This window comes from Rhinopithecus roxellana, chromosome 16, assembly GCF_007565055.1.
Source record: "Rhinopithecus roxellana isolate Shanxi Qingling chromosome 16, ASM756505v1, whole genome shotgun sequence".
NCBI classification, from domain to species: Eukaryota; Metazoa; Chordata; class Mammalia; order Primates; family Cercopithecidae; genus Rhinopithecus; species Rhinopithecus roxellana.
The window spans coordinates 104,448,228-104,463,833 of record NC_044564.1 but is presented as its reverse complement, the minus strand read 5'-3'; the positions used below and the strand labels follow the sequence as shown (position 1 = coordinate 104,463,833).

The 15,606-nt window shown below is 43.4% G+C and overlaps 1 protein-coding gene across 2 annotated transcripts in view; it reads right to left on the bottom strand.

Annotated features, from left to right (window-relative positions):
• ABCA1 (ATP binding cassette subfamily A member 1) overlaps nucleotides 1-15,606 on the bottom strand; it is a 148,729-nt gene that overhangs the window by 53,605 nt on the left and 79,518 nt on the right. For both annotated transcript variants that reach the window (XM_010353310.2, XM_030919462.1), the window contains exons 8-11: nucleotides 10,317-10,409; nucleotides 5,189-5,429; nucleotides 2,677-2,816; nucleotides 2,227-2,343 (exon numbers count right to left, since the gene is read on the bottom strand). In XM_010353310.2, coding sequence (XP_010351612.1) covers nucleotides 2,227-2,343; nucleotides 2,677-2,816; nucleotides 5,189-5,429; nucleotides 10,317-10,409 — 591 coding nt within the window. The remainder of the gene's footprint in view (nucleotides 1-2,226; nucleotides 2,344-2,676; nucleotides 2,817-5,188; nucleotides 5,430-10,316; nucleotides 10,410-15,606) is intronic.

Genomic DNA, 15,606 nt, shown 5'->3' with positions numbered 1-15,606 from the left:
GAGAGCAAAATCAGTGTCAGAGGGTTCCATGACTCGCCCGAGAGAGGTGCCCTGGGACCGATGGGGTGAGGCAACAGGGGTAGACAGTACCAGAGATAGCAGAGAGATCAGAGCTACCCCCCAGCAGAAGCAGAAACCTCAGCCATCACCTCGTGTAGGTGATGCCAAGCTGCAGGGGGTGACAAGCTCATGTTTGTGGAATTAAATAAACACTCGTTAAGAGAGGGAAGAAAGGCCAGGTGTGGTGCCTCATGCCTGTAATCCCAGCACTTTGGGAGGTCAAGGCAGGTGGATCACCTGAGGTCAGGAGTTCAAGACCAGCCTGACCAACATGGTGAAACCCCATCTCCACTAAAAATTAAAAAATTAGCTGGGCACAGTGGCATGTGCCTGTAATCCCAGCTACTCTGGAGGCTGAGACAGGAGAATTGCTTGAACCCGGGAGGCGGAGGCTGTGGTGAGCCAAGATCATGCCACTGTATTTCAGCCTGGGTGACAGAGCAAGACTCTGTCTTTAAAAAAAAAAAAAAGAGAGAGAGAAGAAAACAGTTGGAAGAGGTTCCCTTTTCTTCCACCCACAGGCTGACAACTCCCTCATCACCTATCTCCAACCCAACTACCCTCCTCCACTGCAGACCCCAGTAGCCATTGGCCTACTAGACATCCCTACCATTCATCCATCCAGAAATCAAGACTTGCTTTGATGCCTCCCTCTCTTTCACTGTTCCACAACTAAGCAATCACCAGGCCTCACTTCTTGCTTTATGCCTTGGCCACTTGGAGAACCTCCTCCCTGGTCTCTGCCTTTATTCTTCCCTCATCCTTCAATTCATCCACCCCATCAGAGTAATGTATCTACATGTCCCCTTGCCTGGTCCCCTAGAGCTTAAAGTAAAGGTCCTCAGCTTGACACACAAGTCCCTCCAAGGCATGCCCATGCCTTTCTTTCCAGCCCCAGCTCCCTCATTTCCAAGCGCACACACTTGATTTTCCCAGGTAGACTCCTAATGAATGCCACTGCCATGTTGACAAGGGTCTTGTCCTCTAAGAACTGGGAACTTGCGAACAGTTGGCGCATCTAAGGCAAGCTCTCAATTTTAGACTAGGGAAGCATCTATTTGCCCACAGATCAAAACTCACTGAGTCACTTCACAGGGCCTCCTATCATCCTCTGAGAGCCAAAGAGAAAAAGTCCAACTAGTAGAAATATGAATTCCAAGAAAAAGACCAGGGAGAAAAGGCCTGAAACCATACTTAGGTCTACGGGACTAGATCATACAACACTCCTTTAGTGGAGAGACCCACACTTGAATGGCATGAGCTACTATTATTAGTCAGAGTGAATCCATACAAATCATCGTTCATGCTTTTCTCAGCATAAAGTCCTTTGTTTTTAAAGGGACTTCCTCAGTAACCTGCCTCCCAGCAGATCAGGGAATAGTACTAAACTTCGGAAGTGTTCCCTCCAGGTAGGTACAGCCTCTAAAACCCAGCTGTCCTTCAAGTCAGTAAGGTTCAAAACAAAAAACCTGGCAAAATCCTCGCCTGCTTTTCAAGGGGAGCAGAGACAAAAGGAAGAGGCCTCCCTCACCATGGAAATAGGAAATAGTCTAATGATTCTCTGACTCAGCCCAAGGCAGGAAGATGAGATTAAACAGCACTCAGGCTCAGGGAAGGGAGACATTCTGTTCTTGCTCAGCCTGCTCCACATTTCAATCCAATTGTCTCTAGAGCACTTACCCCTTGCAAGTGGCTCTGAAGCATTAAGTGCATTTCCCCTCCACACAATAACAGCAGCTCATCATTCACACAGTGCCCTGAGAATGAGTCTCTCAGGCCAGTCTACATGTAACATGATGCTTTTGCTCCCACACCTCTTTCCAAAACCTACCAAGACATAGGGAGGTAAAGAAGATGCTGTGGCTGGCTGAGAGGCCGCAGCCAAAAATGAAAATAGGGCCCTACAATTACCCAACTCTACTTCAAATAGCAGAAAACTGCTATTTGACCACGAGTGGCATGGATGCTGAGATGCACAATATTTTCTCTGCACCACAGCCTGTACTTCTGGAGAGGTGGTGCCCTGTGACTTTACCTATGCTCATTACATTCCCCCAGCTAGATAAACTGAAAGAATTTTCACCTCAGTCACACCTGGGAAAGTGACCAGAAACTCACCTCTCCAGTATCAAGCAGGCACATGTTAATAATAGGAAGGACACTCACCCGGACAAGGTCCATTTCTTGACTTTTCTCCATGAAGGTCCAGATCTTGGGGCTGAGCTCCTCCCACATGCCTTCCAGATCATGGAACACAGCCAATTCCTGGAAGGTCTTGTTCACCTGGAGTCAGGTGGGGAGCCAGGGACCGCAGAAAAAGGAGGAGAAGCAGAGACAATGAGCGCTTTGGCTCCTCCCTGAAAAGATACCCCATCACAGCAGCCCTGTGCCAGTCCTCCCCCATCGCCAATAAATGCCTGCTTATAACTATGATTCTATACCTAGGGCTGGGGAGCTGGCCCAGCTCTGGTCGGCATCAGACTTGAGGTTTTCACTCTGGGAATCCCAGAAGAGCCATAAAAACACTTAGTGCACACCTCTGAAGCTACCTTGAGTTTTTTGCCCCCAGTTCTGGGACGACTCTGGGGAGGGAGTCTTGGGCTGGGGGTAGCTTACCTCAGCCATAACCTGCCTTGTGGCTGGAGTGTCAGGTGTATACAGGATCTTCCCAACAAGCAGAGGCTTCAGAGCTTTCCAAATAATGCGGGAAAGAGGACTAGATTCCAAATTCTTCATCAAATCATTGCAGTAAGGAGCTACAAAGAATAGGAGAGACAAATGCTCATATGCATGGTCATATACTGATAGAAACTTACAAGGGCTTTGGAGCCAGACAGTTCTGAGTTCAAATTCCAGCTCTACCACTAACAGTCATATAATAAGTAACTTATCTGACCCTCATTTGGCTCCTCTGTAAAAGTAAAATTCATAACATCTATTTTGAGAGATGTGGAGATTACCTCAGATTAAACTGAGATATTATCTGTAAAGAATGCAGCTTGATAAATAATCAGAGCTCATTATAACATCAGTGATGGATAACTCACAACTGAGCTGATCTGGAAAAATGTTTTCACAAAGCACAAGCTCTCCCACTCCAGATTCACACTCTCATGACAGCCTTGCCACTGTTTTCACTGACAACATGACCAACATTTAAACTAACTCTTGAGGGGCAACCAGAAGGCTGACTTCAGCCCTCAGTTTTCAAGCAAAAACCAAATCTGGGGTAGGGCGCCGTGGCTCACACCTGTAATCCCAGCACTTTGGGAGGCCAAGGCAGGCAGATCGCCTGAGGCTGGGAGTTCAAGACCAGCCTGACCAACATGGAGAAACCCTGTCTCTACTAAAAATACAAAATTAGCTGGGCGTGGTGGCACATGAGGCTGAGGCAGGAGAATCGCTTGAACCCAGGAGGCAGAGGTTGCGGTGAGCCGAGATGGTGCCACTGCACTCTAGCCTGAGCAACAAGAGCAAAACTCCGTCTCCAAAAAAAAAAAAAAAATTCTCTTTGATTAACATAAGCCAGTATATGTACACTTAACAAAAACCCAAATACAAAAGTTGTAACAGGCAAATGGGTTTGATTATCCAGCAGGATCCCTGATTTTTAAAAATTCATTCTAAGTTTTTCAGGGTTTTTTAGATACCAAGTGTCCTCTATATGCTGGAAAGATAATAGAATTTTTTTTTTTTTTTTTTTAATGAGGCTGTCCTCACAATTATGTCTGTCATGGAAATGAAGGCTTCCTTGGGTCAACTCGCAAGCTGGGGGACAGGAGAAGATGGGATTTCATTAAAGCTGCCTACAATCCCATCCTCTTCGGGCTTGTAAAGCAATTTGCGAATGTCTGGAGTGCTTTACTCCAGAGAAGAAAAGGTTCTTGTGTTACAAAACCCGCCTCACTCAGTGTCTGAAAGACACACCTGTGGTTGGAAATGGAGAAAGGTTCACCTGCATCAAGTTTTCAAGGAAAAGGATGCCATTGCCTAAAACTGTAACACTGGATCCCTGCTGCCACCAGGCATATGGCACATGTGCCCACAAAAGTGCTTAAGTGTGGGGAGTGGATATGGAGATACAAGGTTCTTTAACACTGCCTTGCAGCTAAGAATGAGAAACAAAGAGCAGATCAAATGTCTGACTGTGAGAACATACACAACACCACTAACAGTTATTTTAGAGAGCATAGATCCAGGCAGATTTGGGCTTGAATCCTGGCTCTTGTGGATTAACTCTGATGTGGCTCTGACCAAGGCACTTAACCTCTCTGAGCCTACGAAATGTGGGGTTAAAGAACCTTCCCTACAGGGTTATCATGAGATAACTTAAACAGAATGCATAGTGCATAAGAAATTCTACTTAAATGTTAGTTTTTTTGTTGTTGTTGTTGCTATTATCATTAGTGTTATTTCTTTTACGTTACTATAAAGCTTATCTCGATGGTAATATTAAAACCAGTATATCATCCTTTTTAAAAATGTTCTTCCAGCTTTTTTGAGTGATAACTGACAAATAAAAATTGTATATATTTAAGGTATACAATGTGATGTTTTCTGTATACACTGTGAAAGGATCACCACAATCAAGCTGTTAATAAATCTATCACCTCATAGTTACCTTTTTTGTGTAGTCTGAACACTTCAGATCTACTCTCTGAGCAAATTTCAAGTATACCATACAGTGTTACTAACTATAGTCATCACAATGTACATCAGATCTCAGGAACTTATTCATCATGTGAAACTGACACTTTGTACACTTTATATATATTCCATATATAAGTGAGATCTTGCAGGATTTCTCCCTCTGCCATTATCTCATTCTTGACTACTCTGGAACCCACCTTTCTACATCCCCCAGAAAACCAGGAGGCTGGCTGTCAATCATTCATTCCATTGATACACACTACTGTGCACCTGAGAAGTGCCAGGCTGCATTCAGAGTACTGGGCACAGGTAGCTAATCAAGAGAAGCCTCTCTCCTCCAGGGGGAGCTCAGTCTGGTGGGCAAATGGGCATGTAGACATCTAATGCTGCTACAGAGGGAGGAGACGACACAGGCCAAGGCCAGAACTAAGGTAGGGATGGGGTTGGTGACAGGTCTGGGGTCTGCACAGACACTCACTTGTAGAGTTGTCGTAGAAGGTTTCAGCATCTTCCTCAGTGCCATTGCCTCCAAAGAGGGCTTTGTAGTTATTGTCCTCATACCAGTTGAGAGACTTGATCTTCAGACCCCCTCCCTCGGGATGCCCGCAGACAATACGAGACACAGCCTGGTAGATTTGGGTGGAAGAGCTGGAGCTGTTCACGTTGGTCAGAAACATCACCTCCTGTCGCATGTCACTCCAGCTTCTCATGCTGAACAGCTGGCATCAGGGATGGGGAGAAAAAGGCGGGTAGGGGAAGGGAGAAAAGGGCAGTGCAAGAGTTTGGGACGAGAAGAGAAAGAAACATCTTATTTTCTTGACCTCTCAAAAGCCATGTCCCAGAACATATTTTGTTAGATGTCATCTCAAAGCCTTGGCATGAGCTTGCCAGAACCTGGCTACCCAATCTGTGGTCCAGGAACGAGCAGCATCAGCATTACTGGAGACACTGTTGGAAATGCAGATTCTGAGACCCCTCCGCCGACCTGCAGAATTCAAATCTACAGCGCCACAAGATGCCCAGGTGATTCCTGTGCTCACTAAAGTTTGAGAAGCACAGCCTGGAGTTAGTGAAGCCCCTGGAGCTGGGCTTTGTTTCACTGGGATTATCTTCCAGTTTATAGATAAGAATGCTTTCTCTGAACAGCTACATCTGAGTGTTGTTGAGCCTATCAGGAACTGCTCTCAGCCTCGATAACTGACTCACTTCTAAAACTCCTCGAACTCCAGTGTGGAAATTGAGTAGCCGTGTCCCCCTTGGGAGAAAAGGTACCGTATGTGAAGTTCCCTATCTCGGTCTCAGTAAAGTGTCAGGCAATGGAAAAGCATAAGGTGAAAAACTCGAGTCTAGGCCGGGCGCGGTGGCTCACACCTGTAATCCCAGCACTTTGGGAGGCTGAAGAGGGTAAATCACCTGAGGTCAGGAGTTCAAGACCAGCCCAGCCAACATGGCAAAACCCCCTCTCTACTAAAAATACAAAAATTAGCGGGGCGTGGTGGCATGTGCTTGCAATCCCAGCTACTAGGGAGGCTGAGGCAGGAGAATCACTTGCATCCAGGAGGCAGATGATGCAGTGAGCAGAGTGCCACTGCACTCCAGCCTGGGTGGCAACAGCAAGACTCTGTCTCAAAAAAAAGAAAGAAAGAAAAAAAAAAAAGAAAAACTCGAGTCTGAACCCTAGCTATGTCCCTCGTCAGTTTACAGTCTTTGAAAGGTCACACCATGTCTCTGAGTGCTCAACTTCTCCATCTTTCATGGAGCTCGCTGAGACACAACTTGGCTTGGTTTTGGTAGACTTGGGGAGCAGTACATGCTTATGCTATGGTCTGGACACTGCCCTCTATTCATCATCAAGACAAGAAAGCTAAAACAGTGTGTGGTGAGGCATAAATCCTATGCCACACATGAGGGTGCCCTGCAGAGAACAGCTCCAACAGGGCGAGTCAGAAACCCCAGGCAGCCGGGGTGCGTCTGTGACTGCCAACTCAACAAACATCAATGAGCCGGGCGGCGGCGCTCTGTCTTACATACAAATGTATTCCGGCACTTTGTGGAGTTCTCGGCCCCAATGCTATCATGAAATATTTATAGAGCACTTTGTATTTCCAAACATTTCACAATAAATCATTAATAAATCCCTGCATTCCTTGAAATGTCACTGCATGTTCACACCGCCTGGGAAGACTGAGCTATAGAGCACAGAGGGGAGGGGCCATGAGGCCCTGCACCCAGCCTGGAAAGCTCTATATGCCTAGCTTTCGACCTCACAGCCTGCTGGTTCCTGTAAGTGGCATGGTCCAGCACTCTCTAGGTCCTAAGCTTTGCCTTCTGCCTCCCGATGGGAACTAGGCTCTCCAGAGGTGGGTCAAAGGCCACAAGGATTTTTTTTCTCCAGAGAGGGGGCATCTAGCACACTCCACAAGAACCCAATCAGGTGAGGTGGACAGCTTTTCCCAACTTTAACTTTTCATAACCTGTAACAGCCCTAGAGATTTTTAAACAATAGTGAGTCAAAGCACTCATTTCTCTTTCCAAAGGCAGCCTCACCACCATTCCACCACTCCCCAATCAAAAAAACAAATTTCTTCCCACATAAAGCCAACAAATCTTTCTAAAGAAGCACCATAAATTACTGAGTTATTCCAAACTATTGGCTCTTCCCAGCACCCGTTTTAGGGACAAACTCTTACTGGTTCTCCTACACCTCAGCTCACACTCCAGACTTTTCTGGGAAGGGCTGACTCTCAGGGAGGGATGGCTCTTCATCCTTTAGCCCACAGATGATGGTGATGTTTGAACATCATCAGTTGAGTGAATGAATGAAACTGACTTACTGCTTTCTCAATCCAGCACAGTGTCCTTTGTCCTCCCGTTCCCCCATCCCAGTCTCTTCTCAATCCAACAACCAGAGTGTAAACAGTCTAAACTCTAGATCACACCATGTCCCCCTCCCTCAACCTTCCACTGGATTCCCATCTCACCCAGCAGGAATCCAAAGTCTTGCCAGGCCTGTATGGCACTCACCTCCTCCTGCTCTGAGCTCCTCTCCTCCCCGCACCACTTGCTCACTTTCCCTGGTCCTTAAACACATTCCTTAGGCATGCCCTAGCATCAATGTCTTTGTATCTGCCATTCTTCCTGCTTGGAGTTTCCTTCCCTCTCCACAGACATGCTTTCATCTCCTTCAGGTTCAACTGTCACAAGAGGGCTTCCCTAATCACCCCCTTTAAAATAGCACCTTCTCATGCTCTATCCCCCTTACCCTGCTTTTTCTTCACTGCATATAACCCTCCTGTGGCATTGTAAACTGACCTGTTTGTTTCTGTCTCTCACTCCATATGTGCCCCAAGAGAGCAGAGAAGTTAGCGTGTTCACTGCTAAGTCCCCAACACCTAGCAATGCCAGGCAGCTGGTCGGTGCTGGGTGGACATCTGAGATGCTGCCTCCCTGTCCTCCCTTCCCATCACCCAGATGTGAAACTCATGTCAGCTTTCATTCATCTTATTCCTCAAGTCCTCGTTTCCTCTCTATTTCCAGGTTCTGCTAGTGCATATTTTCTTTCTTGGAAGGGTCTCCTTTCTATTCCAGTTGCTACTGGAGTTTTTCATGAAGCAGGCAACAACACAGGCTTTGGAATCCAACAATTCTGGGTTCGAATCCCAGTTCTGTCAATTAACTCACTGGGTGACTGGAAAAGTTGCCTAACTTTTCTGAGCCTTGGTGCCATCTGCAAAATGGACACAATGAGACCCACTCAGGTTTGTCATGTGGAGTATACAAGGAAATAAGCGACACTGCCTGAACCAAGGCAGCTCCTCAGAAGACATTCACTCCCTTTTTCTTTTCCTTTCAAGAGTTGTGCTTTGGTCAAAATTATCAACTTTCCACACACTGACTGAACGCACAAGGGCATTTACTGATCTTCTCCTATTTGTCTCACAGAAATAGCAAGTTAGACAATGAGTAACTTGTGATCAAAGGGACTTGGAGGTGTTCTATTGAAAGAAGCAGATGGTCCTTGCTTGTCCTGGACCAGGAGCAAGCAGGGCACAAGAAGCAGCTGCCAAGAAAAATGTATATTGTTCACTTGGAGAGTCTCCAGCACATCAGCAATGGGGACATCACCTGTTTCCAAGTTTTTTTTTTTAATGCCAGGAAAAAAAAAAAAAAAAAACAGGGCCAGTGATGTAAGTGAAAACAGCTGTAACCAAACCCTGAGTTTAGAGGCATCCTCCCCCGTTACAGCCTCTGCTTTGCTTTCTCTAAGGCCAGAAATGAACAAGGGACAGAGGGCTGGGAGGGGGTCTGCAGAGCAAGGCAAGGCATGTCAATGTCAGCTAACAGGGCCCTAGAGAAACAGCTACAGACTTGCAAAACAGTTTATCCTTCTCATTCTCCCCCTGGAAAAACCCTAGTTGGTCCAGCTTCTCTACCTAGTAAAAAAAAGTCACAAGCCTTCATAACCGGGGTAACAAATGGCAAGCTGAAAGAAGGCTTTTCCTCTGGAAAGGGAACCCAAAAGTCAAACCTCGCCAGTCAGAAACATGTGAGCAGAATTCAAAGAAAGAAAATAGAAGAGGACAGGAAGAAATACACTAACGGGTCAATAGTGTTTAATCTCAGCATTTTTGGTATTTTCCAAGTGTTCTGCATTTTCCACAATGAACGGGCAATACTCTCATTGTTAGAAAACATAAAGTTCATTTTGATATTTGAAAACATGATGCAAGCACCAAAAAATGGGTAGGTTAGATACAAACACCAAAAAAGGAAAAATGAATTAGAGAAGCAGCTAAAAATAAGGGTGGACCAAGTCTGAGACAATTTCCCCACAAATTATTATTTTCCAATGTCCTATAAGTTAAAGTCTGTATTGTTTGTGACCACTGCCCCCTGGCTCAGCTTCTCATGCAGGGGGACACCAGACAGTTCCTCGCTTCCAAGTCTAATTTGAAACAAGGCTGGAGTCAGAAAAGTGGAGTGTGCACTGACTGGGAGTCAGAGCCAACTGCTTTTACAAGTGCCTACAGGCCCTCTGATCCTAGGACAGAGATTACTCTGATATATTTGTTGACATGTGAACCTAAAAGGCAAAGTCAACTTAATGTTCATTAAGAGATCATATTCCCACAGTTGAACCTCAGAAGCCAGATGCCTACAAGGGAAAGGGCTGAAATAGGGGTACCACCTTATTCCTGTTAGTTAGCAAGCATGTGTGTTGGTAAAATGATTGGCCTTGCTACTGAAGAGCAATATGAAGAAGTTGCTGGTCAGACAAAAGCAGTGCATGGGCGGTGACAGAGAGAATTCTCCTCTTTACAAATGTATGATTACCTAGGGGCAAAGAGAAAAAAGGGAGAAGGGGCTAAACTAGATATCCAGCTGTTAGCCACTAACTAATTAGCTCTGAGACATCTATGAGTTTTGATTGCTTCATTTCTAAAATAAGGAAATCAAAATATTATTTTTTACATCACTTATACTTCGAAAATTGATATTACAACCCATGTGATATTCAAATCCAAAGGACCTCTTGCCAAACTCAGGAATGAAAAAAATGATACAGCGAACGGTCTGCTTTCTGGTATTGGAAAGACACAACTTACCTCCTGGGCCAGAGTCCCAAGACTATGCAGCAATGTTTTTGTGGCTTCAGCCAGCTCCTTGCTTGGGAGGGGAGATGTAGAGTTTAGTCCTCTCTGTAATGAGAAAGAAAACTTTGTTTTTGAGTTCAAATGTAAACCTGAAATCTCTATTGGAAATAAACAAGTGAATTAAAACTGTTCACAATCTTGAGTTTAACAAGACACCGACTCCTAACCAAAACTAGACACTACAATTATTTCTAACTGTAAGTTTGCATTTTGTTTATTTTCAAACTCATTGTTTGATTAATGGTTTTAAATGAAGCAGGAATATTGTACTTAAAACTAGTTAATATGTAATAGATAAAAAGGATCTCATGTGGGCTGGGGGGATGTGTCCAATACAACTCTGACCGCAAATTCCCAAATCTGTCTGAGTCCGCAAGATAGGTGATATGGGAATGGCTTTGAGAAACAAGTTAATGATGGCTCACAAGAAAGGAAGAAAATATAAAGTTTAAAGCTGTCAAAAATAGGGAAAGATGGAATTCTGTCACTCTGTTCAAGTCAGCACTGTTTCTAACACTGGAAATTTAACGTAGAACATTTAGTTTTACATCGAGTTTTAGTCAAATCTTTGTATGTGCCAATTCATATATTTAATTGCTGTTATATGTCACCTAACTGCATAGCAGATACAGGACAATAATTCATTAGAACAGGGAAAAGATAAATTAGGGCAGAAAGCATAAGCTAAAGAAAAAAAAGAAAAAAAAAGAACAGTAATTTACAGATTATGAAGTCAGAATTGCTACAGCTGAGGAGCCTCAAGTTGGGTTCTGAGTGTTCAGGCTTCCAAAGAGAAAAAAACATGAGTCAGTTTCATCATTCTTATTTGTCAAGTAGGAAAAAAGTATCCAGGGAAAATCCACCTTTCTTGATGTTTCTATGAGCATTGTTTTATTCAATATCATATCAGACATCTCTGAAGTTTAGAGAAGGTTGGGCTATTTTGACATTTATAGTATCAGAGACTGTTGTGAAATTATAATGTAGACTACACAAGAAAATGTCTAGAAGTGGCTGGGACTCACTATCTCTTGAGAAATAGCAGCCTGGGATGTTTTCTTTTAAAGAGAACTCCAAATGCAGAAGGGATTGAGTATCCTTCTGATCATCACAATATCCAAGCATAATCCTGAATGTGCATTTCTGAGAAAACCTGCCTAAAGGTTCTATGAAAGAACTTGTCCAGCTGATTCATCTCTTCTGGAACGGGTTCTTCACCAGAGTCCCAGTATTCCCACATTCACAGTCCTCAAAGGGACCCACGTGATCTCCCTTAAATGCCAGACTCATGTAGACCTCTGTGATACACAGAGGTGTTCATGATTGTTCCTTCCATAGGAAGTAATTCATGAGCAAAAAACAGATGAGGTGTTTTGTTTCTACTTTCTCTCTTTGGGTTCACTTCATAACTAAAAGTTAACACACTAGAAGCCGAACCTACGGAGAATATGCCTGAAAAACTACTACAAACACAAACTGAGAGATCTTAATTGAAAGCTATAGGAGGTAAAGTGTTTTTGTGTTTAACATTAGGCCTACAAGATGACAGATGTTCAAGATTGTATAGCAAAAACAAAACAAACCCAGGACAAAACAAGAAATGCCCGATTGATGGAATGTAAATTTAAGTAAAAACAAAATGTGGTAGTTAATCCACTTCTTTTATAAAGACTGAATGGAGATAAGATTCTTAGGATTCTTGTCACTCACTCTCCCCTGCTACCCTGTGCCCCAATTCTCCATTCATGGGAACCTGGGGTAGCTATAGAACCCTGGGCAAATGACTCAAATTCCCCATCCTTCCATTTTCTCAACTATACAGCAAAGTTTACAATGCTGTGCACATATCACAGAGTTTTTATGAGCACTAAAACTGGAGGATATGTACAAAGCCCCTCACACAGTGCCTGGCGCATGGTAAGTGCTCACAATTGTCAACAATGTCATCCCCTGCCTTTTTCTTCCCTTGCATGAAAGTTTACTGCCAAAACTGGAGGGCTTTTGTGTGCAAACAGGGTTTTCAAGTTTGTGTGTGTGTTTTTTTTTTTTTTTTTTTTTTTTTATACTTTAAGTTCTAGGGTACATGTGCATAATGTGCAGGTTTGTTACATATGTATACTTGTGCCATGTTGGTGTGCTGCACCCATCAACTCGTCATTTATATCAGGTATAACTCCCAATGCAATCCCTCCCCCCCCCCCCCCCATGATAGGCCCCGATGTGTGATGTTCCCCTTCCCGAGTCCAAGTGATGTCATTGTTCAGTTCCCACCTATGAGTGAGAACATGCGGTGTTTGGTTTTCTGCTCTTGTGATAGTTTGCTAAGAATGATGGTTTCCAGCTGCATCCATGTCCCTACGAAGGACGCAAACTCATCCTTTTTTATGGCTGCATAATATTCCATGGTGTATATGTGCCACATTTTCTTAATCCAGTCTGTCACAGATGGACATTTGGGTTGATTCCAAGTCTTTGCTATTGTGAATAGTGCCGCAATAAACATACGTGTGCATGTGTCTTTATAGCAGCATGATTTATAATCCTTTCTCTGTTTCTCGGCAAGGTCTTGAACTTTTTCTTCTATTGAAATGTCCTTCCTCTGCTAGGCAGAGACTACAACTACCATCACACAGCACATCAGCCACACTCCAATGTGCTGTCTCTAATAGTATAATTACTCCTCACCGCAAGGTGAAGACATCCTCATCCTAATTCCTGAAGGCTTGGGATAAAATGCCTTTCTCCCCTTCTAACCCTTTTCTTTTACTGAGCATTTGCCAAACTGCAAAATAAAAGATAATACTAAGTGGATGAAATATACATGATATGCATAATAGGTTGTGTATAGATATACTATATGTATTCATGTATGTATTTATGTATAGGCTTATATGTATAGACATATATACACACATATATCTTACACATATTAACTGACCTCAAAGTTGACATTTAAGTTGAAAAACCTGAAGGAAAACTCATTCCCTATGATAGGTATGTGTATGCTTATATGTGCACACACACAGAGATACACATTTTTATCTTAATGTATATTCATTATGCACCTTCTCTTTAAAGCAGGTGATGTTTTTACAGCAGTGGTATAGCTTCCCTTGTAATAAAATGTAATTATCCAAAAGAAGTGACTTTATTTAAAAAATATATTAACTAAAAATGGTACCAGCTGCACTTGAATATGACCAAAATCATGACAGAGTTGTGAATGACTGGGATTCGCTAACACCATGAGGTTTGGGGAGCTACTGTACCAGAATCACCTGTGGTGCTTGTTAAATATGCAGATTCAGGCCGGGTATGGTGGTTCACACCTGTAATCCCAGCACTTTGGGAAGCCAAAGTGGGTGGATCACCTGAGGTCAGGAGTTCAAGACCAGCTTGGCCAACATGGCGAAACCCCCTCTCTACTAGAAGTATAAAAATTAGCTGGGCGTGGTGGCATGTGCTTGTAATCCCAGCTACTAGGGAGGCTGAGGCAGGAAAACTGCTTGAAACTGGGAGGTAGAAGTTGCAGTGAGCCAAGATGGCGCCAATACACTCCAGCCTGGGCATCAGAGTGAGACTCGGTCTCAGAAAAAAAAAAAAAAAACGCAGATTCTCAGCCACCTGAGACCTACTGGATGAGAAGTTTAAGAGTGTGATCCAGGAATCCTCAGGAGATTCTTTTGAGCGCTGAGGTTTGAGAACCAGCACGACATTCACAAAGTCTCCCTTCCCAGTACGCTTTGCGCCAATGTGCTTGGTGGTACATTCTGTGTCTGGTCCACATACTATAATCTGCTTCAGACTCTGAAGCAGTGAAGAGGCCACTCCGTTCACCTGGCCCTGAGTAGGATCCAAGATGGTGCCAAACACATGGGGTGCCAGGTTTATCACACCAATTAGATACAGTAGTCACCAAGTGCAGATGTTTCTAAAAACCCCAAGCCCAACATTCACCCATTGTCACCATTACCAGTCATCTGTCTCCTCAAGGGTACAAATCAGTGAATGGGTCTGTTGTTTTTACAACATGTCTTCTCCATCTGAATAAATTTAAATCTTCAAGGGCAATAGTTTTTCCAACATCTTTAGGATTTTTAGTTTACATTTTAGTTTACATTTAACTCTGGAGCAAGCTTATTCTTCTTGTCTTAAAAGCCCCACACTTCAGCAAAACTCCAGGCACACAGCACGGCCTACAGCCTGACTGTTTAACCCGGGAATGTAGTTGACCATGGATGTAAACATAGGTCCCGTTAAATTTGCTGAGGGCATCAGAACTTTACATTAGCAGACACCAATTCAATGCCATATCTTATGATATGACCTCCTTATCAGTAGTCTGTATGTTGGGTTTGATTGCTTGTTTAACTTGACTGTTTTTGGTTTTGGTCTCTAACAGAAACATCGGCTCAACCCACCCATAAGTAATATGGTAGAACAATCAATGCCATGGTTAGAATCCTTTTTAAACTAGTTATTTATTTGAGATTAAGTGCTCAGTATTCACTCATAATATCGGCAATCTGTAGTCATACAAACAAATTTCCATTTTCAAAGGAATATTGGTTGGAGTTACACAATCAGGCATAGATTGATATCACAGGGTTAACAAAACACACATGATTCAAATTCAGCATCAAGTTGAAAGCTTGGATTATCCAGATATTTGCTCATGACTTAATTTTACTTTTCTGTGCAACAAAACATAACATAACCTGAAAAAATAAGCCAAAGACTAGAAGCATGGATTTTTTTAAAGTTTAGTATAAAAATAGAATACTATGGCAAAAATTAACCAGATTCCACATGTATCAACACTGATAAATCTCAAGAACATAATTCCGAATGAAGTGGCAGGCCAATATGCACGCTTACACAATGTGAACACATTTAGGCCAGTACCAAATAGTGTTATTCATAGAATGTAAGTATACATGATATAGAGGATTAAAACATCCAATTGCAAGACAGGAGTTATCTTTGAAGAAAGAGCTAGGGAAACAGAGGTGGCATCAGCTGTACCTGTAATGTTTCATTTCTTAAATAGAACCTGGAGTCAGCATGGCAACATGATGGATGATGGTACAGGAGTGTTTTTGTTTGTTTGTTTGTTTTGAGATGGAGTCTCACTCTGTCACCCAGGCTAGAGTGCAGTGGTGTGATCTCAGTTCACTGCAACCTCCCCCTCCCGGATTCAAGCAATTCTCCTGCCTCAGTCTCTCAAGCAGCTGGGATTACA